This window comes from Vipera berus (genome assembly GCF_964194415.1).
Source record: "Vipera berus genome assembly, chromosome: 13".
Classification (NCBI taxonomy): domain Eukaryota; kingdom Metazoa; phylum Chordata; class Lepidosauria; order Squamata; family Viperidae; genus Vipera; species Vipera berus.
The window spans coordinates 3999341-4023561 of NC_138216.1; the positions used below are offsets into that span (position 1 = coordinate 3999341).

The window sequence follows — 24221 nt, forward strand, 5'->3', positions numbered from 1 at the left end:
AGGAGCAGGTAGTTAGTTGCCTGAAATGTTGGAATGGGGGAAGCCATCACGAAAACAAACGTTTCACTTAGCAGCATAGATTTTGGGGCTCAATTATGGCCATTAAGTCGAGGAGCATCTGTCCCTCCTGAGGGAAATCAAGCCAGCTAACCCGGTAAAATAAAACCCCTTACGGAATCGTGGTTTAAGGCTCTCGTCCGAGACCTATAAAATATAAGCGGTGCGGAGCTGTGCGGAGCAGACATCCAGTATAAAGTATTTATTTTATACTCAACAATTAACACAAATTCATCTCTTTTTTTTTACAGTAAATAAAAACGTAATATTCCCCTTTCATGCATGATCGCCGTATTAATCTAAGCTTTTTTTTTAAAGTGTGAAAAAATAAAATGTCCCCTCCTCCATTTTTCTTTTTTGTAATCGTACGGTTAAACTTCTGGTGTCAATGTGTGTTAATGGAGACAAGGATGTAGAGTTACGCGAAGCCCGGCGAGCGGGGTATTTTTTTGTTGTTGTTCTTTCTTTGCACATGAAGTGTTAAAATGGATCGACAGATCATCCCATCAAAATAAATAAAAACCAAAAGGCCCAGAGCAGCCCCTTCACCTAAGGACCACTCTCGTTTTTAATATGCGCGTGCCTTCTTCGTCAGCCAAAAGGGAGCGATTTGGAGGCAGGGTTGAAGATTGCTGGATGTTCAGATTAATAAAACCATCTTTCTAGGAAAAATAAGAGGGATTTTAGCTGTAAGCTCCTATGTCCTTACAGTGCCGTTCTCCTTGGATTTTGGAGTTAAATGAGTTTTTTATTTAAAAAAATAAAAATAAAGGTTACTTTGCCTGAAATCACGCTCAGCCTGTTCCTTGCTGTAATTACTCAAATGTTATCATTTATTTTTATTTTTTTTTCCCTACGATGGACATGAATCGGGCGTAATCCTTGCTTGGGTTTTTCAATTAGTAGCAAATTTTTCTTTGGCTTATCAGAAAATTCATTATTATTATTATTATTTTGGCACCAGGTCTACGGGATGCTTTCTTGAGCAGCTACTGCCTGAATTTTCAGGGACAACTCCACCCCATTTCCCCCCCCCTCCCCTTTGACAATCAAGTCCTTAATTCGGCGAATTTGGTGAAATAAAACAGTAGCCTTTGAAAAAAAATTACGTGTGTGTGTGTGTGTGTGTGTTATATAAAGCAACCAATGTGTGTTCCGGTTTTATTTCGTGGGCCTGGGAGGTGAGGATGGAAATACTGCTCAGGAAACCATAGAGGTGGTGCCTTTTTCGGCCCGCTGCCGGCATTAAGAAAAGTCCACGAATGATCGCCACAAAATCAACTTCTCCTGGCTACCCCCAGCCGGCAGCCCATTGGGTTTTTTTTAGATAAATAATATAGACCAAAACATTATGAACATCTCAGCAACCTTCTTCTTTTAAACGTAACAGAGGGGGGGGGGGCCTTCAACCTGTTGAGGAACGACGGCACGGTTCGTTCCCAATGTCTTTTGGGTTGGTTTGGTTTTGTCGTCGGCGTCGTCAAGAGTTTCGGGTGAGCACGTGGTCAGATTCCGAGGGATTGGGGTGTGAGTGTGTGTGTGTGTGTGTCTCAGTCCAGCTCAATGGGGCTGCTGTCTGCCTGCTGCTCTTCTTCTATTTCTTCCTCTTCCCCGGCTACCATGAGGCTGTTTAAAAGATTGCCTAGGATGCAATCAGAGGACAAAGAAGGAATCCAAAAGCGTTACGGAGGCTCGTTTTAGGATTGTCCCCAAGGTGCTCTCCCCCCCCCTTTTTTTCCTTTTCACCTGGTAACTGGACTTGTTTCTTTGAAGAGGTTTCGCTTCTCATCGCAGAAGCTTCTTCAGCTCTGGCTGGATGGTGGGGGAATGGAAGGATTTATACTCCTTGCAGACAGCTGGTTGTTTGCCTCCTTTTAGAGAGCCGCTGAGGCCACTTGGAGGCTTACCTGTGTCTTAGGATCACATTTGCACCACTCAGGTGGCCCTGAGGACACAGGGAAGTCTCCAAGTGGCCTCAGTGGCTCTCTAGGTAAAGGTTCCCCCTCACACGGGTGCTAGTCGTTTCCGACTCTAGGGGCCGGTGCTCATCTCCGTTTCAAAGCCGAAGAGCCAGCGCTCATCCGAGGACGTCTCCATAGTCATGTGGCCGGCATGACTAGACGCCAAAGGTGAAAGGAACGCTGTTGCCTTCCCGCCGTAGTGGTCCCTATTTTTCTACTTGCATTTTTTTTACGTGCTTTCGAACTGCTAGGTTGGCAGAAGCTGGGATGAGTAACAGGCGCTCACTCTGTTACGCGGCACTCGGGATTCGACCTGCCAAACTGCTGACCTTCTGATCGACAAGCTCAGCATCCTAACCCACTGAGCCACCGCTCTCTAAAAGGAGGCAAATGACCTGCAAGGAGTATAAATCCTTCCATTCCCCACCAGCCCGTCGGAGCTGAAGAAGCTTCTTGCATGAGAAGCGAAAGGTCTTCAAAGAAAAACAAGGAAGCCCAGTTGAAAAAAAGCATCTTTGGGACAAACAAGAGCTTTGGATGCTGAAAATCTCCACAGTCATTTTAGGACGGGCCCAGGGTGGAAATTCACCCAGAGTTACCTTAAGACGGACAGCCTAAAAATTTTATAAACAAGCAAAACATTTCCACTATATATTTGTGGCCGTTAAGTCGAGGAAGACCCGTACGCCGCCTCTTTCACCCACTAGTGGGAGCTGGCTTCCAAAAATAATAACAGATCTGAATGCCAGTAATGTATTATTAACCTTGTACAGGGAGTCCTCGGCTTACGACACCTCATTTAGTGACTGCTCAAAGTTACAATGGCACTGGAGGAAAAAAAAAGGTGACTCAGGACCGTTTTTCACACTTGCGACCCCTGCAGCACCCCCCTGGGGGTCACGTGATCGGGATGCTTGGCAACTGGTTCGTACTTATGACGGTCGCAGTGTCCCGGGCTCATGTGATCTCCTTTCGTGACCACCTGCCACGGGGAAGCCAGTTTCGCCGAACACCCCAGCGACTAACAACTGCAGCGATTAACTTAACAAGGGTGGCAAGAAAATCCGTTAAAACGGGGGAAAAGCTCACTGAAGCGATTTCTGGCTTAGCGACAAAGAGATCTGGGGCTCAGCTGTGGTCGTAAGTTGAGGACCACGTGTATGGGGTTCATAACCAGGGAAGGGATTAGAACATAATCCGCGGAAGTTCGGAAATAAAAAGCTGGCCAGCGTGACGAGGCGAGGGGGTCCCCTCTTCAAAGGCTGGGGTGAAGAGCACGGACCTTTCAGCTCCTCTTAAACCAGGGGTCCCCAACCCCCCCGGTTCATGGACCAGGACTGGGCTGTGGCATGCCAGCAACCGGTCCGCACAAACAAGCAAAGCCCCATCCGCGGGATGCAGGCGGCACACAAAACCACACACTCTTCGGTCCCTGGAAAAACCTCTTGTCCATTTTACCGGTCCCTGGTGCCCAAAAGGCCGGGGACCTCCGCTCTAAACAACCCCGGAACGAGGGGAGACCTGGATCTCTGGGGGAACCTCCTTCCAAAGGGTAGGAAGCTGACCTGGAGGAGGTGCCCTTCAGGGGTCCTGACCGATGACACTGTGTAATCAAAAGGAGCCCAGAGGGGACCAACCATCCAGGAAGAGGTATTTAAACTCACACAAAAGGCTTGCGTTTGGAAAACACTCCTCCCCGTGTCAATAAGAAGCCGTTAGCTAAAAAAAGGATGATGGGTTGTTGTTTTTTCTCCCCCCCCCCACCCTGGAAACAACAAGGTTCATCCTCTGCATCTTCAACTCACCTAATAATCCTCCGTAGGATGACGTTTGCTTTGGGGGGACACCGAAGAAGAGCTGTCCTATCCTGTCTAGGTACTGTAGAAAACAACAGGGGAAAAAGAAGGGTTACTCATCTTAGGCAACGTGTACTAAAGCCGGACACAATGCCCGGTCGAATGAAAGCAAAGGTACGTGTCCCTGGATAATGTTGCAGGATTTACTCTTCCGAGCTTCGAGACTCGTGCTGGAGCCCATCCTCGGGGAACTTCTCCTGAGTGGAATACGTGCTTTGGGCTGTTCTGCAAGTCGTGTTTATCGGGTGCCTTCCAATTGGCTGATTGGTGTGTTGATGGCTGGCGATCGGCGGTCGTTTCCTTGGGCTGCCAAGCCCTGGGCTCCTAAGTATTTGATAGGCTGGTGGTCATTCAACCCTCCTGTCAACTGACAAGGGGCCCGTTTCCCAGGCTTCCATCATTTCCCTGGCTGTTTTTGTGCCTGCTCGTCCAACAATCTTAATAGCTGCAAAATGGAATGTGTCCCCTTGTTCATTGCAACGGGAGTGCAAAGCAGAAATTCCCTGAAGATGGGCTCCAGCATGAATCCAAAAGCTCAGAAGAGTAAATGTCACCCACCCAAATGTGATCTCGCACAATGCTCTGTCTAAGGTATAAAACTATCTATCTGTAATTAATGTTTGCTGGGATGTTGACCACATTTCAGGATCAGTGCTGCTCTGGGATCCCAAGGCACAAGGGTCCTTTGTAAATGCGGGACTGATTTTTAGAGATGGGACTGCTGGGATGGTAATGGCAATCTGGATTCGCTTTTCAAGAGTCCAAAGCAAAGCTGGAGACACACCAAGCTTCATGAGCCTGTCCTAGTCAGATGCTGAAAAGAAAGCAGATTCCCGAGGGATGGTTTCAGAGATATATCCAGGTCACTGTGCAGAAGAGAAGATGTTTTTCAGGGATGTGGCCCAGCCTCTAAATTACTCCCTGGTGGATGTAACACCTTGCCTCCCACCTCTTCAAGAATTTCAAAGAGTTTCTCTCAGGAATACTAATAGAGATGGGGTCCTTGGTGCCCTCTGAGCTTGGCTGTTTTCTGGCAGACATTTCATTACCCAACTAGATAACATCATCAGTGCTAGAAGGGAGTAGGGTTTGTGGAGAGGAGGAGGACTGTGGGATCCTTGGTGTTCTCTAAGCGTGGCTGTTTTCTTGCAGATGTTCCATTATCAATCTAGATAACATCAGTGCTAGAAAAGAGTGGAGTTTGCGCTCTATTTATTTCCCCACTCCCTTCTAGCACCGATGAAGTTACCTAGTAGGGTAAATCAAATCAAATATTCTATCAGTAGTACTAATAGGTTCCCAATAAACATCTTGTTTTGAAACAAGTCTGCAAGTTAGTTGGTCTATTTTTCAAGCCGGGTCACCATTTTCAGTGCATCTTGTGTTAACTAGCTGGGAGTCGCACCATCCGATGAAAATACGGGCAGAGAAAAAAAAAAGAAGGGGACGTGAACAATAAACAATCCTGCTTGGGATAACTTACTTCGTTATACATGGGGTCCCGTTTCAGCGAAGGCTGATATTGTTCGCACAATACTGTAAACACGGTCAGCTTTCCTCTAAAAGAGAAGAGACAGCCAACACACACACACACCTTTCATGTGAAACTGGAAGGGTTTAAAAAAGGAAGCTCGCGTTTGGCAGCTTCACGAAACTTCTTACCCGTCAACGGCCAGCAGCAGAAACCAGATAAAGTTGAGCAAGGGCTGTACGAAGGGCGGCCCGCTTTCTATGGAAGGATGCTTCTCTGTGTACGTCGTAAAAACCACCAAGGCGCTAGTTTTGTTTTTCAAGCAGAGGAATCTAAAACGGGAAATGACAAACTATGAAGCGTCTATGGAGATTTTTTTCCAACCATCCAGGTCACGGTGGTCTCAAAGGCCCTTTTTCAAAAAGGCAAGTGGAAAGGAGGAGGAGGAGGAGGAGGATTGTGGGGTCTTTGGTGCTCTCTGAGCTTGGTTGTTTTGTACTAAGCATTTCATGACCCAGCTAGGTAATATCATCGGTGCTAGAAGGGAGTGGGGTTTGCAGAGAGGAGGAGGATGAGGATGAGGATTCAACTCCCAGAATTCCGCAGACAGCCATGCTTTAAATGCTAATGCTAAAAGTTCAGTGCTTACTCTGGAATCGGGAGTAAGCAGCTAGACCAGGGGTAGGCAACCTCGGCTCTTTTATGACTCAGCTGTGCTGACTCAGGAATTCTGGGAGTTGAAGTCCATGAATCATAAAAGAGCCGAGGTTGCCTACCCCTGAGCTAGACCTATTTCTACCCATGGCTGTACCAGGAAAAGTAGCTTTCAACATCTCTTCACACGATTGCCATCAATTCTTCCCATGGGACAATTATCTCATGGAAGGGGGGGGGGAAATCACCCTAACCCTAACCCATCTTTATTCGGTCACAGCAGATAAAACACACAAGGCTTTGGCTGAGAAACCCAGCGTGGAAGGGAAGACCTACTGTAACACAGCTTGAGCCACAAACATGTCCACTTCACTGCGATATCCCTTGGCTGAGGAATATTCTACCAACATATTTGCACAGCCTTCCCCATCTGTGGAATGCAGGAAGTGATAACGAGATTCGCAATAGTTCTGCTCTAGAAGAAAAGTGACATGAAAAAAAAAAGGTCAGCTTGGGATGGGTGCTTCTTCAGCCGAACGATCAAAGCCATGTCTAGATGGGTTCACGCCTTCCCGCACTGTGTGAGGGGTAGCCACTGGGGTTTGTAAATTACGGCTTCTTGGCTCGGCATGATGTTTGGATGCCGGCCACTCCTTTGGTTTATGGGACAAACCAAAGTCAAATTACAGCTGAAGTCACTACTTTGGTGAGCCATTTTACTTTGGAAAAATACGGCAGGAAGTCTGAATGAGGTTAATATAGGTAAGTATATGCCAAAGGTAGGCAACCTTGGCTCTTTTATGACTCGAGGACTCCAACTCCCAGAATTCCTGAGCCAGCCATGCTGAGGGAAAAGGGAGAGGTTTCCAAGCTGAGCCGTGCTGGCTCAGGAATTCTGGGAGTTGAAGTCCCTGAGTCATAAAAGAGCCAAGGTTGCCTACCCCTGGTATATGCCATAGAAAATGTAACTTTATATTTCAATGTTGGGGTTCCTGTAATTATAGAGGATGCTTCTTTTGACTTAGGGCTAGCAAAGATGGTTGAAGGTCTCTTCCAATCTTCTTCTAAAGTAGTATTTTACAGCAATGTTAAGATGCATGCACCTCAACACCCCAAACTCCCCAGCCAGCATAACCTCAGAAGGAATTTTTTTAAGATGTATGGACCTCAGCTCCTCAAAACTGATCTCAGAAGCAGCCTCATGGGGGCATAGTAGATGTTTCCTAACCAAAGACCCATTGAGGTGCGCAACTCTTAAGGGTATAACCAGGCACCATGGAAGAACAGGCAGCCCAGCTCAGGATTCCCACCTTTCCATAACGTGATAGCCAACAACTGGTGTAGTTTTGGATGTCCCAGCTTCCCCGATCCACCGCTGGACCACTTCAGTGCTCTGGACACAAAGGCTACTCTTTCGGGTGAGTTTTGATCCATCAGACTGAACAATTTTGCCAGGTTTTCTAGAGGCAAATCCAAGAAGCAATGCTTAAGACAACTAGGCCTTTAAAAAAAAGACAAAAGCTTTAAATATGAAACAGCCCTTCCGCCCCCCAATTCTCACAGATGCTTGGCTGAAGGTTCTTGAATTATTATTATTATTATTTTTTTAAAGACGGAGACACTGAACGGATCCCTCCGCTGCAAAATCGGGAGCCATCCCCCTTTCCTAACGAGGGATGGAAGGAAAAGATTCTTCATGCAAAGACTTCACCTGGACATTCTGAAGCTCCGGGCGGGACACCTCCCTTAATTTAGAAGATGTTAAAAACAGGTCTAATCTTCCGCGGGCAATTTCAGAACACAGGCCAACCACAAGTAAAATGGAACTGGAAGGTAGGATGTTTTTTTTTTAAAAAAAAAAACATATCGCAAGTCTCCGGCATGGAACAAGAAAGGAGATAAGCCCTCACCTAGTAGTTCATCCGTCACTTTTGCATCTGATTTCTCCAAGGACTCCAGAACAAGCATGGAGAGATCGGCGGCGCTGTTTTGCTAAGAACAAAACAGAAAAGAAACCAAGCTGAAGCAGTCGAACGAATTCGTAGGTATCCCGGGGGGGGGGGAGGGGGGGAAGGAAATGAAAGCTGGTGAGGCTGGGAGGAAATAATTTTCTGGTTTGTCAATTAAATATTTTTTTATTTTTATTTTAATTCCATTTATATCCCGCCCTTCTCCGAAGACTCAGGGCGGCTTACAAGCTTAGCAATAGCCTTCATTCTATGTATATGCCTGCTTATTAGGGCTTTCACACACACCCCCAAGCGGCATTATTACAAAGTCAGCTTATTGCCCCCAACAATCTGGGTCTTCATTTTACCTACCTGGGAAGGATGGAAGGCTGAGTCAACCTTGAGCCTGGTGGGACGCGAACCTGCACTAATGGCAGGCAGCTGGTGTTACTTAAGGAGGCATTAGCCCACTGCTCCACCAAGGCTCTTATCGCTTGCATCAGAGCGCAGGGCCGCAAGACAGGATACAAAGGCCACTTAAAAGATGGCAGAAAGTAGGTAACATCATCAGTGCTAGAAGGGAGTGGGGTTTGTGGAGGAGGAGGAGGAGAATATAGACAGACAGCAAATCCCACTCTTTACTAGCACTGATGATATTACCTAGCTGGGTAATGAAATGTCTGCAAAAATAAACTACCAAGCTCAGAGAGCACCAAGGACCCCACAGTCATTCTCCTCCTCCTCCTCCTCCTCGCCCCAAACCCCACTCCCTTCTAGCATTGATGATGTTACCTACTTGGGTAATAAAACGTCTGCAAGAAAACAACAAAGCTAGAGGGCAGCAAAGACAAATATTCTCCTTTACTGGTCAGTGCATTATCTTAAAATAATTCTGGCTTCTGTAAGGCTGCCTGCCTGGCTTCCGTAAGGCTGCCTGCTTTCAAATTTCAAAGGGCTCCTGGGAGAGGTGGTATATCCTGGAAATATATTATTTTGCACCCCGCCTGCAAACTGGAGATGAGGCTCTCCTTCCCACCCCAATGTCTCCATGCTGATTATTTGTACAACCATCTTCACACCCTGTTAAGTCGGTCTTACCTGATTATGGCTGAAGAAGAGCACGGCACCTGAATACATAAGTTCTCTGGCTTCTGTGTGTTTGCCCTGTGACATGTACCTGTAAATAAACAACAACTTTTTAAAAATGATAACAATTATAATAATAATAATACAACAACAAGAGGAAGAATGAAAGGTAACCGGAATACAGCACGAAGGGACAAGCTTTGAGAGGCTTGGGAACTTCGTACAGAATCCATTTCAGAAATCAGAGCTTTGCGGAAGAGTTTTGTACAGGATCTGTGGGATCGGCATGAGGTTGCATATTTACCTCTTAATAGCACCAGCACTTAGACTTATATACCACTTCACACTGCTTTACAGCCCTCTCTAAGCGGCTTACAGTGTTGGCCTGTTGCGCCCAAACAATCTGGGTCCTCATTTTACCGGCCTCGGAAGGATGGAAGGCTGAGTCTGTGCTGGAATATATGGATTTGAGTTCCCTTTTTTTTTTTGAAAACAAAAAAAGACCCAGAGAATCCATTTTCACAACCAAGGCAGCTGGAGAGACACCTTGGTGCTATCGCTGTGGCTGTTCTTCATACGCTCAGAGGAAAGACGTGACACCTGTCCATCAACTAGAAGATGGAGAACTAACCCTCAAATCACTAGAGCAGGGATTTCTCAACCTCAGCTGCTTTTAAGATGGACGGACGTCAACTCCCAGAATCCCCCTGCCAGCAATATTCATTACGCAAAATGAACGGCAATCATTACAAACCTCCCACCAAACGGAAACCTAGCCGTTTGGTAGAATCTCTATGCTTTTCTCCCTGCAAGGCTGAGCAACCTCAGCTGCAGCTGTCTAGATCAGCCTGGGAGGGAAGGAAAGTAAGTCCCAATTTTGGGGGGGAAGGCCATCGAGGAGGAATAGGTATCCTGGCTTTTAGGTAAAGGTAAAGGTTCCCCCGCACATGCGTGCTAGTTGTTTCCGACTCTAGGGGCTGGTGCTCATCTCCGTTTCAAAGCCGAAGAGCCAGCGCTTGTCCGAGGACGTCTCCGTGGTCATGTGGCCGGCATGACTAGACGCCAAAGGCACACGGAACGCTGTTACCTTCCCACCGTAGTGGTCCCTATTTTTCTACTTGCATTTTTACGTGCTTTCGAACTGCTAGGTTGGCAGCAGCTGGGACGAGTAACAGGCGCTCACTCTGCTACGCGGCACTCGGGATTCAACCTGCCAAACTGCCGACCCTCTGATCGACAAGCTCAGCGTCCTAACCCACTGAGCCACCGCGTCCCTATCCTGGCTTTTAGGGATCTCCAATTCAGGATCAGGGTTTTTTTGTCAAACTGCCTGCTTCCTGCCCTTGGGAAAGAAAGTCAGCCCAGCCCATCACTCTTTTCAGTTTTTCAACTTTGCCAAGCTGCTCAGCGTGGCTACGATACTTCAACAGTGAACACGGCACGTGTCATGATGCCTCTGTACTCTCTGCCCGCCCTTCGGAAATACCAGGGCAGGGCGATGCGTAGCAGCACGTAACAGATGCTGAAGTCGACAGCGCGGCAAGCCAAGCCAGACGACAACTCCGATGGGTTTTTACGTGCTAAGCCAGAAAACTGGCAAGAGGAAGTGGGAGAAGCTAGCTTCAAAGTGTATTTATGTTCTTCGTTCCGTGGCACATGGCTCCAACGAAGCTCTGGCGGTGTGGGTCGTATGCTCATGTGACTATACTACTAAGGTTAGGGAGAGATACCAAGTGGTCAAAAACAGGAGGACCAGAGATTTTTGCAGCCTGTGATGTGTGTTTGTGCAACTGCTGCTTGGACACACCCTGAGACAAATTAAGTGAAGCGTCTGTTTCGCCACAGAATCTGACGCATTTGTTCTGTGCGCTGCACGTGCGCTTAGCCTCCCTAGAGCGATGCACCTTTTACCCAACGGATTATGATCCACGCAGTTTTTAGCTCTAGAATAGTAATGCCTCAAAAGCTTTTACAGACCTGGGATGGAAACCACACTTCTAGAGGACTGCGTTATTTCTCCTTTGACAGTGCCCGGGTAGTCCTTGACTTACGACCACAACCGAAGCCAAAATTTATGCTGCTAAGCGAGACAGCGAAGTGAATTTTGCCCCATTGTGTGACCTTTCTTGCCACAGTGGTTAAGTGAATCAGTGCCACTGTTAGCAGTGAACCTGGCTTCCCCACTGACTTTGCTTGTCAGGAGGTCGCAAAAGGGGATCACGTGATCCCGGGACACTGCAACCGTCGTAAGTACGAGTCAGTTGCCAAGCCTCTGAATGCTGATCACATGATCATGGGGATACAGCAATGGTTGTAATGGCCCAAAGTCACTTTCTTCATCGCCGTTGTAACTTTAAATGGTCTCTAAATGAATAGTTATGGCGAGGACCACCTGTATTACTTAAGCTTTTTAACAGTCTATTTCCAGACCTCTAGAATAAAATAAGGGAGAAATCTAGAAAAGCGATCTTCCAAGGAATAGGATTTAGAATCCCACCTGCAAAACTTAGCAAGAGGAGCACTGCAGCTCCATAACAAAAGCAGAGAAAAATCTAATTATGTCCATTGTACTACTAACAAGAAGCAAACCTGACGGAGCCAGTTTTAATCCTTATATATTTTGCTTCCCAACAGATTCCTTTTGCTCATTCTCAGTCCAACAAAGAATCAGGGAGCTATGTGTTAACAGGCAACGTGTCGGGGCCACAAAAACTAAGCAGGGAAGATTATTGAAAGACGGTAAGATTATTGCCACTATTTCAGTCATCCCCGCTATGATCTCCAAAATAGAGACGGCTGTAATTTTCAGGGGTGAAAAATTCGCTTTTGCTACTTTCTTAATTCCAGCCTTCCCGTCTTTCTTACGCACCAATGCCTCAACTTTAAGAGCTGTGTGTGGAACAAAATTGTTTGAACCACCTCCCGAGACACCAAACTCAGCCAGGAAATGGCGTTTTGCCTCTCCCAATTAGTTGCAAAGTACAGAATTTCACAAATGCATTTGTCATGTTCCATTTTTAAGGTCACTCAACTCCCCTACCTTGGCACAGAACGTGTGTGCAGCGCATACCATTACAACTCAGATCATAGTTTAATTATAATCTTGACTGTTAAGCATTTAAACAGTGAATAATTCATTGCTGCTCTGGGATACTGAGACAGATAAGGACAGCCAAGCTGATATTTTTTATTTTTTTGTCTCAAAGCAGGAGCAAAATGATAGGTGCTTCCTGTTTTTCCGGAGCACTGTTTTATGGAAGCTACCTAGCATTAATGGGGAAAAAGAAAAAGATGCACAATAGTTGTCTCCAAGCTAGGCTGGAAATACATGTCCCAGAACTTCCAATTAACAAAGATGGTGACCTTAGATTTGCAACATTATCAAGAAGGGGATGGCGGCTGAAAAGTAATTTTGAACTATAGTTCCTGTATTTATGGCTGTAATCCCCAAGAACATTATTTATTTTATTTATTTTATTTTATTATATTTGTATACCGCCCTTCTCCCGAAGGACTCAGGGCGGTGAACAGGGCACATATAAAAATACAGAGTACAAAAATTAAAAGAGAATTAAACAGGAGCCCGAGCTAAAACAATAGATAGTAATATAAAAATCCGCAATAATTAGACTCCTAGATCTTGCTTAGAAGAACACACACAAATGCTACAGCCATGTATCCAGAGATAAGAAAACTGACTTCTGCTAATGTCTTTTAGCACATCATAGACACAAGAAAGGCCAGCGCTGTCCCAGTTCAAAAACATGTCAGGCTGGCCACAATGAGGCCTACTAATTATTTTACTGCCAGCACGGATTCAAAATAATTTCAGAAGTTCCAACAAAAGAGAAACTGGCATCTTGACAAGAGGACCCGGAAAAGGCAACTTTCCCACCCACCAATATTCAAGAATGATCTTGGTCTCTTTTTTTCCTTCGGACCATTAAAAAACCTGCCTTTTCAGTCAGACCACGGGGGAAATACCTATACCCCTCTGGTCTCTGGTAAAATCCAAAAAAATAAAAATAAAAAAATCAACATTTTAGCTTCTGGTTTGGAAAATTTACTTCCAGAAACCACTGACCCATCTCCAGAATAGTATGATTTGGAGGCGAGATATTCTGGCAGTTTTGACCTATCCCGACTATATTTTCACAAAATTAACTGCCAAACTTTTTGCCCCCCTGCTGCTGATTCCTAACAAATTTTCTTCCATTTGGTGTGATGGGTACTACGGGTTTTGGATCCTTGATCCATTTTCCAGCTTGCCGCCGACCCATCAATTTAGAATCTCAAAATGTCCCTTCTTCCGTAACTCCGCATCACTCCATAATGAATGCAAAATGTGTCCAATCTTTAAATTATACGTGGTTTTAATCTTATGTGAATGACAAACAATAAAGAGCAGAACATTCTGGAGAGTCATCTTCCAGATTCATCAAAAATCCAACCATAAGAATTTTTATGACCACTCTTGAGCTAATCTGTATAATTGATGGTTGTGAAGACTTTCGGTAGCACAAACCTTGTTCTAATTAGGTGCCTCATTTTGTTGTTTACTGTGGTTGCATATCGTATGTCGACAGCTGTCCCAAGAGGAGGACAGTTCAGCATCTCACCTGAACAGTTTGGAAAGATGCTAAATCTATCCGAGAGATAGCAACGCTATGATCCCAATTTAGAATTAAACAAGGCTGCTTTTGAAAGGGACTTACCTCCAAATAAAGACTAACAGATTTATTGTGGCATGAATTTTGAGAAGCTGGAGTCCACTTTGTCAGATGCCTCTGATGAAGTGAGATCCAACCTACAAAAAGCCTACAGAACAATAGATTTCTTAGCCTTTTAAATCACTTGCATCTTTCCCTTTTCAGGTATCACCAAGACAGCCGCTCTCAACTTAGCACTCTCCAAATATTTGCACAATTGTAGGAATAGTCAGCCAATAATACCACAGGCTGGAAATCTGGAATACTGTAATTTTAACACCACAGAACGCAACCAGTTTCGAGGGGGTTGCATTACACTGCAGCTATCACTGGGCTGAAAAAGATATAAAATTAGCAAAATAAATCTTGCTTGATCACATCAATTTTTTTTTGGTCTAAAGTGAACAGCAGCTAAATAGGATTTTCATTCGATTTCCCCAAAATCTATTTCTTAGGGGCCCACTTTCTGAAAAAAAGAAGTGAATCTTTTTCAAAACCCACTTAAATTGGCATCAGATACTGTATTATTTTTTTGAATGTTCATCACATCTAGGGTGAAACAATGTTACTATTTTGACAGACTCTTTATCTAATACCATCCACAACCATTTGGTGACTTAAAAGATAGCACTGCAGCATGGAAATTTCTAGAACAAGCAGGCAAGCCAATCTCTCAAAAAAAGAAAGGAACACCTCAAAAGTTGCAGTTGGGAGCATTACAGATCTTATTTTCTACGTGCTGAAGCTCTGCACAGATTTTGTTCTTTTTCAAAGTCTCTTCACCTCACTTTTCATTCTCCTAGGTTTTTAGACAATATATATATATATATATATATATATATATATATATATATATATATATATATATATATATATATATATATATATATATATATATATATATATGTGTGTGTGTGTGTGTGTGTGTGTGTGTGTGTGTGTGTGTGTGTGTAAATTACTAACAAAGAATTAAAGGGAAACTGAGATGCATTTCTGACTCCTTAGTCGTCCTCAGTCAGCTATACCCTTCTGAGATTCGAACCTGGGCTGATTGCATACAAGGCAGTGTTATTTGCCTCTAAGCCACAAGGTCCCTCTCGCTCTGTTAGCTTTTTTTCTGCAAGGGAAGATATGTTTCAAATGTTAACTATTTAGATTACCTTGCTAGGCCCCAAACATGCTAGGCCCCATGTTTGGGGCCTAGCAAGGTAATCTAAATAGTTAACATTTGAAACATATCTTCCCTTGCAGAAAAAAAGCTAACAGAGCGAGAGGGACCTTGTGGCTTAGAGGCAAATAACACTGCCTTGTATGCAATCAGCCCAGGTTCGAATCTCAGAAGGGTATAGCTGACTGAGGACGACTAAGGAGTCAGAAATGCATCTCAGTTTCCCTTTAATTCTTTGTTAGTAATTTACACAAATATATGAATTGTCTGGTGTGACTACTGCCTGTTTGATAGCCTTCAAGATAGGCTGAAAACAGGAAATAAAGATTTGCCCCATGTTTGGGGCCTAGCAAGGTAATCTAAATAGTTAACATTTGAAACATATATATATATATATATATATATATATATATATATATATATATATATATATATATATATATATATATATATATATATAATTATAAACTGAGAGTGATCATTCAACAAAGCAGGTTGTAGTGCACACAATGTTATAAAATTTGGCAATTTTTAAGATGCTATCAAATCCACCCTGTGTATACACTCACAGAAACGTCACAGACAAACCTCTTAAATTATCATTTGGCCCTACCTTCGCGAATGAAGGAAGATATACATTTTTATTGCAGCTGATTTAGTCACAGCAACGGAGTGGGTGGATGGGGGCTATTTTCAGGATTACTGCTCTTTTAACATGGAGGGCTGTTTAAACATGCAGTTTAACAGTTCCTGACAAGCCTATTTCTGTACATTCCAGATTAGCATAACCCCTTTCAATCCTCACTATCTCTGATCTGGCTAGGCAACGGCTACTCAAAAGGTTTTTTTTGTGTTCAGGTCTTGAGCATCATCTGCCCCAGACGAATCTTTGAAGTGGTAACCTAAAACAAGAGGGAGCGGACTAGATTGCCCAGAGTTGCTTTGGACAGTGAGATGGGTGACATACGAATAGATAAAATAATAAAATAAATCGGATGAGCAGGAGAATGAATGCTTCAACCACAGCTGTATTGGAGGTCTAGAATATAGCACAACTAACTGGTCAGGTTTACCCAAGGGAAGAACTGACTCATCATAGTTCACCCAAAGCGAACAGCTGGATTCCTCCTTGGGTTCAAACCGCACCCCCACCCCCACCCCGGCTAAAAATTAATAATAATAATAATAATAATAATAATAATAATAATAATAATAATAATAATAATAATAATAATAATAATATACAGTCCTGTACTGGTGTGGCCTCTCTGCATGAGATCTAGAACGGATTGTCTCATCTCATGGCAAGCCTCTGCACCCCAAAAACATCACAAACCCCTTTGTAGAAAAGGAAAGCCCCCCCCAAACCTTCCCCCAAAGCATGTGCACTAGGGAGCATGTCAGTTTGTAGAACAAGCTTCCACGTTTGAGCCCAGATGTTCCTTTAGGGCACTTGAGCTTCTTTATGATGGCTGGACTTCAAGTCCCAGAATCCCCTTGGGAGCTGAAGTCCACCCACCGCGCTGCGCCAACAACGTTTCCCCCCCCACCCCCCATTCCTACGCGCGGGGGTCCCTATTGCCCCTCCCTAGCCGCTATGAAGCATAGCCAAGCGCGGCCATGGGAGGGGAGAATGGGCTGGGGAGTCCTTCCTCCTCCCCCGCCCCCCCCCACCTTGCTTTGGCCAGACCGGCGTGCCCGCTCCCCCGCCTCGACCAATGGGGCTTCGAGGGCCCGGGAAAGACAAGCGACGCAGCCAATCGCGTGCGGCCGGCGCTCGGCTGCGCCAATGGAAGCGTCTGGAAGGAGGAGGAGGAGGGCCGCCCTCCCTACGCACCTGAAGAACAGAGTCCGGTACATCTGGTGCGCCTCGTAGTAGTCTCCCTTCTCCACGCTGGCGCGGAGTTTCCCCTCGACGCGCTGGACGCCTCCCCGGTTGCGGCCACTGCCGCCGCCGCCGCCGCCCTTCAGGGCCTCCTGCTCCGCCGCCATGACTGCGGGGCGGGGAGAAACGCCGAGGCGACCCTGGCCGGAGCTACCTCACGCGACGTAACGCACGCACGGCGGCTTCCGGCGCCGCCCACTCAACAATGGGGCGACGGCGGCCGGCGAGGGACCGAGGCGTGTGGCGCGCCGCCCTCGCGGGAGGAGGGGGGGTGTAGAGTGACGTCGCGGTCACGTGACCTCCACCTGCGGGCGAGCCGCGCGGAGGCGGTCCCTGCTGGCGTCTCCTAGGCGACGCCGCCAAGGATGCACTATCCTCTGGACCAGAGCATCCTTCAGGCCAGGCGTGCGCAGGTTGCCGCCGCCTGCAAGCCGACCCAGCTGAATGAGGCCCGTTTTTTCTTGCAGCGGCTGGGCTGCTCTACCTGTTGGGGTTGGAGGGATGCTTGGGGAAGGCCGACTTCTTTCTTTCTTCTTCTGGAACAAGTGTGGGAAAAGGGGACAAGCCCCCTCCCCATCTTTTCAGGTCCCACCAAAAGAGCCTTGGTGGAGCAGTGGGCTAATGCCTCCTTAAGGAACACCAGCTGCCTGCCATTATTGCAGGTTCGCATCCCACCAGGCTCAAGGTTTGACTCAGCCTTCCATCCTTCCGAGGTAGGTAAAATGAGGACCCAGATTGTTGGGGGCAATTAAGCTGACTTTGTAATAATGCCGCTTGGGGGTGTGTGTGAAAGCCCTAATAAGCAGGCATATACATAGAATGAAGGCTACTGCTAAGCTTGTAAGCCGCCCTGAGTCTTCGGAGAAGGGCGGGATATAAATGGAATTAAATAAAAAAAATAATGAGGTCCTCCCAAGTTCCGTCTGGCTTTAGGAAAGAGGGCGCTGCAAGGGCGTTTCAGCCCCAGCCAGTCTGGGCGTTCCAAGCCACGCTCTGCCTGCGGGAGTTGCCTAGCCAAGCGAGTTTAACCACACTGAGTCACGGAGACGAGACCTGCTTACCGTGGTTGTTGAAAGCCAACCAAGGGATGTTTCATAGTCTTGCATGAGGATGGAAGCAAGCAAGCAGGCAGGCAGGCAGGCAAGGTTTATTGAAACTCTGGAGGTCCCAGAGTAAAGCGATTCCAGTCTTATTAGTTGTAACCGATAGATTTAGGGACAACTTTCTGAAGCGATGTGACTTCTAAGGTTTTCTGTTTCTCAGAGAGGATGAGGCATCCGGCTCACTTTGAAACTGACAGAAAATAAGGGCAATAGTGGGGAAAGGGCGTCCTGGAGACCCAATCAACATTGCGATCCATCACTGGTGCTTCAGTCGCGGCAGGTTTTTAAGAAAAGACTGCACAGCCCCGTCTGAAGTGGTATATAGACCTCCAAGGTCCCTTCCAGCAATATTCTGACTGATTTGCACCCAAACACATGTTGTCAAAGATCTCTTTTATTTCTACCTTGTTTTTAAGGGGGGAAAAACCAACAATCTTTCCTTGGGTTCTAGTTTTGACTTGTCATTCTAAAACCAGGAAAGGCAATACTGAAATATCTGCTTTGAATGTCTTCTACTGTTCTCTTCTTTGAAAACACTGACCACGTGGAAATCAGAAATAATGGATGCATTGTTACACTTGAATATTTCGATAAAGTTCCTTCACATGCATTCTTTTCATGTAGATTTCTGTCTAACAGAAATAACTGTATAGCTGATTTTGGTTCCTATATTTACTAATCCTTTTGACTTTGATCCTTCCCCAAACACATATTATTATAAGAAGCATTCAGTATAAATATCCAAAAGGAAACTTTATTCTTATTTCCAAATATTACATGCACTTTCAAAAATTAAAATTCTTAAACTTTTTTCAATAGCTTCTGGTCAGTTAGGAGGCAGCAAAGGATACCAGAGACAAATATTTTGAAAAAGCATTTACAAAAATACATTGCACAAAGTCCTATCTCATTTTTTTAAAAAATAAGTTAGTGTTATGCAAAAAAAAAAAAAAAAAACAAACCCTGCCCTTCCCCAACTGGATTTATACAGGATAATTTGGAATCATTTTCTTAAAACTGTTAACAGGCTTTATCAAGGTTTTCTCAATAGCCACTAGTTCTACTTTCAGCTAAACTCAGGTGAACAAGTGGTATTCAAGAATAAAACTTGCTTTTATAAATATTTGAGGGACTCTTGTGCAACATACGAAAGAATTTTTAAAAAATCAGCATGTCTTTTTTCTGAAATCAAAGTTTTCCTTCCAAAAACCCAGGACTCAGAAGTACCATTTTCAGAGAACAAAAAAGCATTTTCTGAGCCAGATCCTGACAATATTTCAAAATTAAATTTTTAAAAAGGAAGCTGAATTGCCAGGGCTTGCATTCAATGACTTTTAAGGGAAATTAGAATAAGAATTTAATAACAGCTCCAGGTGCCATCCTGAACTTGATATAGCCCATTTTTATTATGTACATACGCATGCTTTTTTTTTTAAAGTAAATATACAGATGATTTTTTTGTTTTTGGAGAACCGATTCAAAACGGCGCCTTTTGTGCTTTTCCATATACTCAGCCTTGTGAAGCTTTCCCTGAATTTTCAGAGAATTTAGCAGCAATCCCAGAGGACAGAGTGAACTCTGGGAAGGTAAAACTGCACAAAACTCAACATGTGAAGAAGCCCCAGGCAGGAATTTTACTAGCAAGTTGCTTTCTTTGAAGTTTAGTGTTCCTGCTTTAATCTTCTACATCTGACTCCATCTCGACATTTCCTTTTCATTATCTCCCGTCATGTGGTAGCCAACTATATTATGAATCTGACTCATTCAATTCTATCCAAAACATTCTCAATGTAACCACCTCCTTAATTCACCGGACTCACTCGGTGCTAACACATGGGGACATTTTGCCTTTAGCACACGAGGCAACTTACCAATTCACTCCATCCCTACTTCTTACTAGAACACATTAAATCAGACTCAAGCCCTTTCTGCGTTAAACAATTGCTATTGGTATTCATTTGGCTGTTCAACTCCTAATTTTTTTAGCCTTCGCGTGCCCAATAAAGCAAAGGATAATTTTTTTGTTTACTAATATATATATATGTATCTTTAAGGAAAATGTTCTAAATCTGAAAGATGAATATAAAAACACTTCGGTTGAAATCAGAACTTTCAACATAAAAAAATTAAATATTGCACGGAAATGACTGGAACTGATGATGAAGCAGCTTCAAGAATAAGCTGCTAAGCAGTTTTGTCAAGCAAAAGTCTGAGCAGTGGTAACAGACTTTAGTTTCAAGGCTTGTGCTGGAATTGCAAACAAACCTTCATCTGATTGGGAACTGCATAACATGCTATATTTCACCTACTCTTCTTTTTATCTTAATCACATCCAGGTGCAGAGAAAAGTCCCAATATTTTTTTAAAAAAACCCAGATTCCTACTGGCCAAAAGGAAAAATTTAAAAGCTTTGTCTTCTGGCTTATTAAAACAGGGGTTAGTGATGTGCTAATTGGGCTTAAGAATGAGAGCAGTTGGCATGCATTTTCCCCCCTCAGAAAGAATACATTAAAAACATAAAGCTGTCTGGCAGTTACAAGTTGAGCATCTGAGCAAATAACCCTTAGGTCTGAGACACACAATTTTGTTGGTAATCTCCTACGTTTAGCCAGGAAAGAGTAACACAACCTGTCGTACATCACCCAACTCTTCCTTCACCTTTTAAAGATTCCATTGTTCAAAATTTTCCCTTTATAAACTTAAAAACAGAAATGATGTACCACCAGCGTAGGAAAATTAGCGTAGTGTTCATTCGGCAGTTCGCCCATGCACTCGGAAGCGATAGAGGCACGTATACTCTGCGTGACCCCAGTTGGAAAATATTCTTAGTTCCACTATTTGGAATGCTTTTTCAGTGATCTTCTAAAAGAAGAGGAAAATGTTATTAGAATCCACTATGGGCAGTAGTCCTGGCCTACCACAGCTGAGCCCAGGATTTCTGTTGCTAAATGAGACAATGGATAAGTGCGTTTGGCCCCCCATTTTACCACCTTTCTTGCCATGGTTAAATAAATCACCGCAGTTGTTAAGTTAGTAACACAGTTGCTATGAGAATCTGACTCTCCCATTGGCTTGGTTTGTCACAAAAGGTGACTACAGGACCCTGGGACACTGCAATTGTCATAAACATGAGTCAGATGCCAAGTGTCCCAAACTTTGATCACGTGACCATGGGGATGCTGCAGTGGTCCTGTGAAAACCGGTCATGGGTCACTTTTTTTCCAGTGCCCTTGTAACTTGGAACGGTCACCAGACAAACCGTGGTTAAGGCAAGAACTAATGTGCTATTTTCGCGCTAGAAGTTTTTTTTTATGCAAAGCGTTGTTTTTTTTAAAAAAGGAGTTTTAATCTTCCAAAATGTCGACCTACCGAGACTGGAAACATTTGTAATGGTTCGCCATCCTGATCATACGTATACTGGCCCAGAAGTATTCCTTCTTCTTGGTACTCATTTTCAAGACCCTGTCAATCAATGCAAATGGTTGGTGTAGCTCTGAATTCTTGATAAAAGAAGATAAGCAGGTCGAGTCTTAACTTTCAGACTCGCTGGCCTCCCCCAAAATGACGGGAGACGGTTTGTTTACTTTTATTTATTAAATGTCTGTGCTGCCCATCTCCCTAACACAGCCCCTGAACCTTTCGCACTCTTTTGCGTCCCTGACGTCAAGGTGAACAATCACTTCCACATCGGTAGAGCTCAAACCAGCTACTTTTTATGGTTCCTAGGCCTATTTCACAGCAATCTTCCCAGGCTGGCAGTTTTTACTGGGGAAAGATTAGATAAAGCTCAGAGGCATTTGGGGGTGGGGGTTGTCAGACTTTGCCTTCTTATATTCACCTAGGGCAGGGGTAGGCAACCTCGGCTCTTTTATGACTCATGGACTTCAACTCCCAGAATTCCTGAGTCAGCATAGCTGACTCAGGAATTCTGGGAGTTGAAGTCCATGAGTCATAAAAGAGCCGAGGTTGCCTACCCCTGACCTAGGGACTCCAGAGTAATTCCTTGCTTGAGCTCTCCTGACTTGACAGGACTGGGATGGTTGCGCTCCTACACCTAGCCCTTCAGAAAAGACTTTTAATTTCTGCTCCTCCTAATCTCCCCGGACAACTGATGCTTGCTTAACATTCTCTGCATTCCTGTTCTAATTAGATCAACCCGCCAAATAAGCCTGAACTCTTCCAGCAATTAACTAAGGGCTGACCTAGGCTGGGAAAGATAAAAAAAAAAAGAAAAGAAAATATTATGCAGAGCTATCAGAAACCCTTTCATCGTTACCAGAAACCCTGAAGAAGCTTTAGTTGAGCAGGAGACAACACTCCTTCATTTTGCAGATGGCGCCACTTACGTATACTAAGAAATCCTTCGGGGCGCTGGTGATATTGCCCGTGGGTGAAAGCGATTTGGGGATGTGTTCCAGGCAGAAAGATGTTGGGTAAATCATCATCGAAAGCCTGATCACCAGATAGCCCTGCGATCCTTTGAAAGCCCAGCAGTTTCCAGGATACATGTCAGGCTGTGGATAAGGGCCAGAGGTTGCAAATAAACAAATCAACAAAACGGTGAAACAACCGAGAACCAGTTTGGTGTCGTGGTTTAGGCCAGAACGGTACAGGTAGACCTTGACTGACAACCACAATTGAGGCCAAAAATTTCCGGGGCTAAGCGAGACATTTGTTAAGTGAATTTTGCCCCCCCCCCCTTTACGACTTTTCTTGCCACAGTTGTTAAGCGAATCACTGCAGTGGTGGAGTTAATAACGCAACTTAAGTGAATCTGTTTTCCCCATTGACTTTGCTTGTCAGAAGGTCGCAAAAGGAGATCACACACACACACACACACACACACACACACACACACACACACACACACACACCCGGGAGACTGCAACCGTCGTAAACATGAGTCAGTTGCCCAGTCATCTGAATTTTGATCACGTGATCGTGGGGAGGCTGCAATGGTCGTGGTAATGGTCATAGGTGTTTCCCCCCACACACACCCCACCCCAGTGCTGTTGTAACTCCAAACCGTCATTCGATGAGCTGTTGTAAGTCGAAGAGTATCTGTAAAAGCGCTCTAGGAACCATCCACATCCTAATTACCTGGATCACTACCCGGGGAGACTGGGAGAAATACCACAACGGGATTCCAAAGAGGCTCAGCAGCGCCGTTTTGGTTTCGTAGGTCTCTGAACAGCGAGTGCTCAAAATGCTGCCACCTCGAAGAAACACAAGAGAGGGGAAATCTTTTAGCTTGGTTTCTCTTAGTCCGCAAGAGCTTTAAAAATAAAACTTTTTTGTTCTTTTGCTTAAGAGGAGATTGGACAACCATTCGTTTGAAATGGGGTAGAGTTTCCTGCTTAAGTGGAGGGTTGGACTAGAACGGTGGCCCCCAATCTTTCGGGTACCAGGGACCAGTTCCCTGGAGAGAAGTTTTTCCGCGGACCAGAGAGGGCACGTACTCCTTGCATCGTGCAGATGGAGCCTCGTTTGTTTGTGTGGACGGGGTTTCTGACCGGGGGTTGGGGACTAGAAGACCTCCGAGGTCCCTCCGAAGTCTGATATTCTGTTCTTCTGATGAACCAAAACCAATCTTCCTAACTCATGGTCCCTTACCTCCAGATTCCAAAGCAAAATCGACGACGCCTGTCTTGTCTTGAGAGTAGAGCCTCAGGGCGTTGTTGATAATGACCTGTGCTTGCTGCAAATGGAGACAGATGGACAGAGATTCCTGATCAGCATTCCAATACAGTTTAGACATTTTGTCACCGATGGCTAAATCATTACTTTGGCTACAGAATCACCACCTGGACCTCTTCGCCTGCTTTTAAAGGGGAACATGCACGGCCTAGCAGTCTGAACTAGCATCCTAACAGGTCACTCTAAATTTCAGCCTCCGCTAGGCAGCAACTGAGAGAGATCTGGAATAAAGGCAACGCTGTTTTAAGGTCTAGATTGCTTTACATTAGCTGGCATAATGGTGGCTTTGTCTCACCTCCCGAAGAATGTAATAAGAGTTACTTCTGAATGGGGACATATCTGCCTTATTGCAATATCTTAATGCTAGCTTATTGTTGCAACAGCATTATATGACAATTGTGATAGAAAACCCTTGCCTGGGGTATTTTTATTTTATTTTTTTACAAACGAAAGGTAGATTGCATTTTCTCCTATCGTTAAGACCGACTCTCAGATTTCTCTAATTAAGCCAAGATAAATAATGCAGCTGGTAAAAGATATTTGCCATTCCATATTCTAGTGGGCCTGCCAACAGCGTTCTGCACTTGTCATCCTTGTCCTGTAAAACCCCTCATTTCTTGCATTT

General features: G+C 44.8%; 2 protein-coding genes across 5 annotated transcripts; both read right to left on the reverse strand.

The window, feature by feature from the left end:
• Positions 1-237: 237 nt before the first annotated feature.
• On the reverse strand, positions 238-16974 carry LOC308674192 (Golgi to ER traffic protein 4 homolog). 3 transcript variants are annotated; one of them, XR_014027822.1, is made up of 10 exons: positions 16749-16974; positions 9047-9125; positions 7910-7991; positions 7310-7459; positions 6336-6474; positions 5537-5677; positions 5358-5433; positions 3824-3896; positions 2783-2845; positions 238-1699 (listed from the first exon to the last, which is right to left on the reverse strand). XR_014027822.1 is itself a non-coding variant. In XM_081338478.1 (9 exons), exons 1-9 carry the CDS (start codon positions 16901-16903, stop codon positions 1608-1610), a joined length of 987 nt encoding a protein of 328 aa, XP_081194604.1. In that variant the 5' UTR covers positions 16904-16974; the 3' UTR covers positions 238-1607. The 3 variants fall into 3 exon arrangements, 1 of the variants encoding a protein (XP_081194604.1); XM_081338478.1 differs by lacking the exon at positions 2783-2845; XR_014027823.1 differs by lacking the exon at positions 2783-2845 and having other exon boundaries at positions 1607-1699; positions 3824-4688.
• A 1659-nt stretch (positions 16975-18633) lies between these two features.
• On the reverse strand, positions 18634-23729 carry LOC308674007 (SUN domain-containing protein 1-like). Of its 2 annotated transcripts, none has more exons than XM_081338138.1 (5): positions 23513-23729; positions 23000-23115; positions 22246-22413; positions 21269-21361; positions 18634-20758 (listed from the first exon to the last, which is right to left on the reverse strand). In XM_081338138.1, exons 1-5 carry the CDS (start codon positions 23655-23657, stop codon positions 20648-20650), a joined length of 633 nt encoding a protein of 210 aa, XP_081194264.1. In that variant the 5' UTR covers positions 23658-23729; the 3' UTR covers positions 18634-20647. The 2 variants fall into 2 exon arrangements, with proteins under 2 accessions (XP_081194264.1, XP_081194263.1); XM_081338137.1 differs by having other exon boundaries at positions 18634-20761.
• Between the last annotated feature and the right edge of the window lie 492 nt (positions 23730-24221).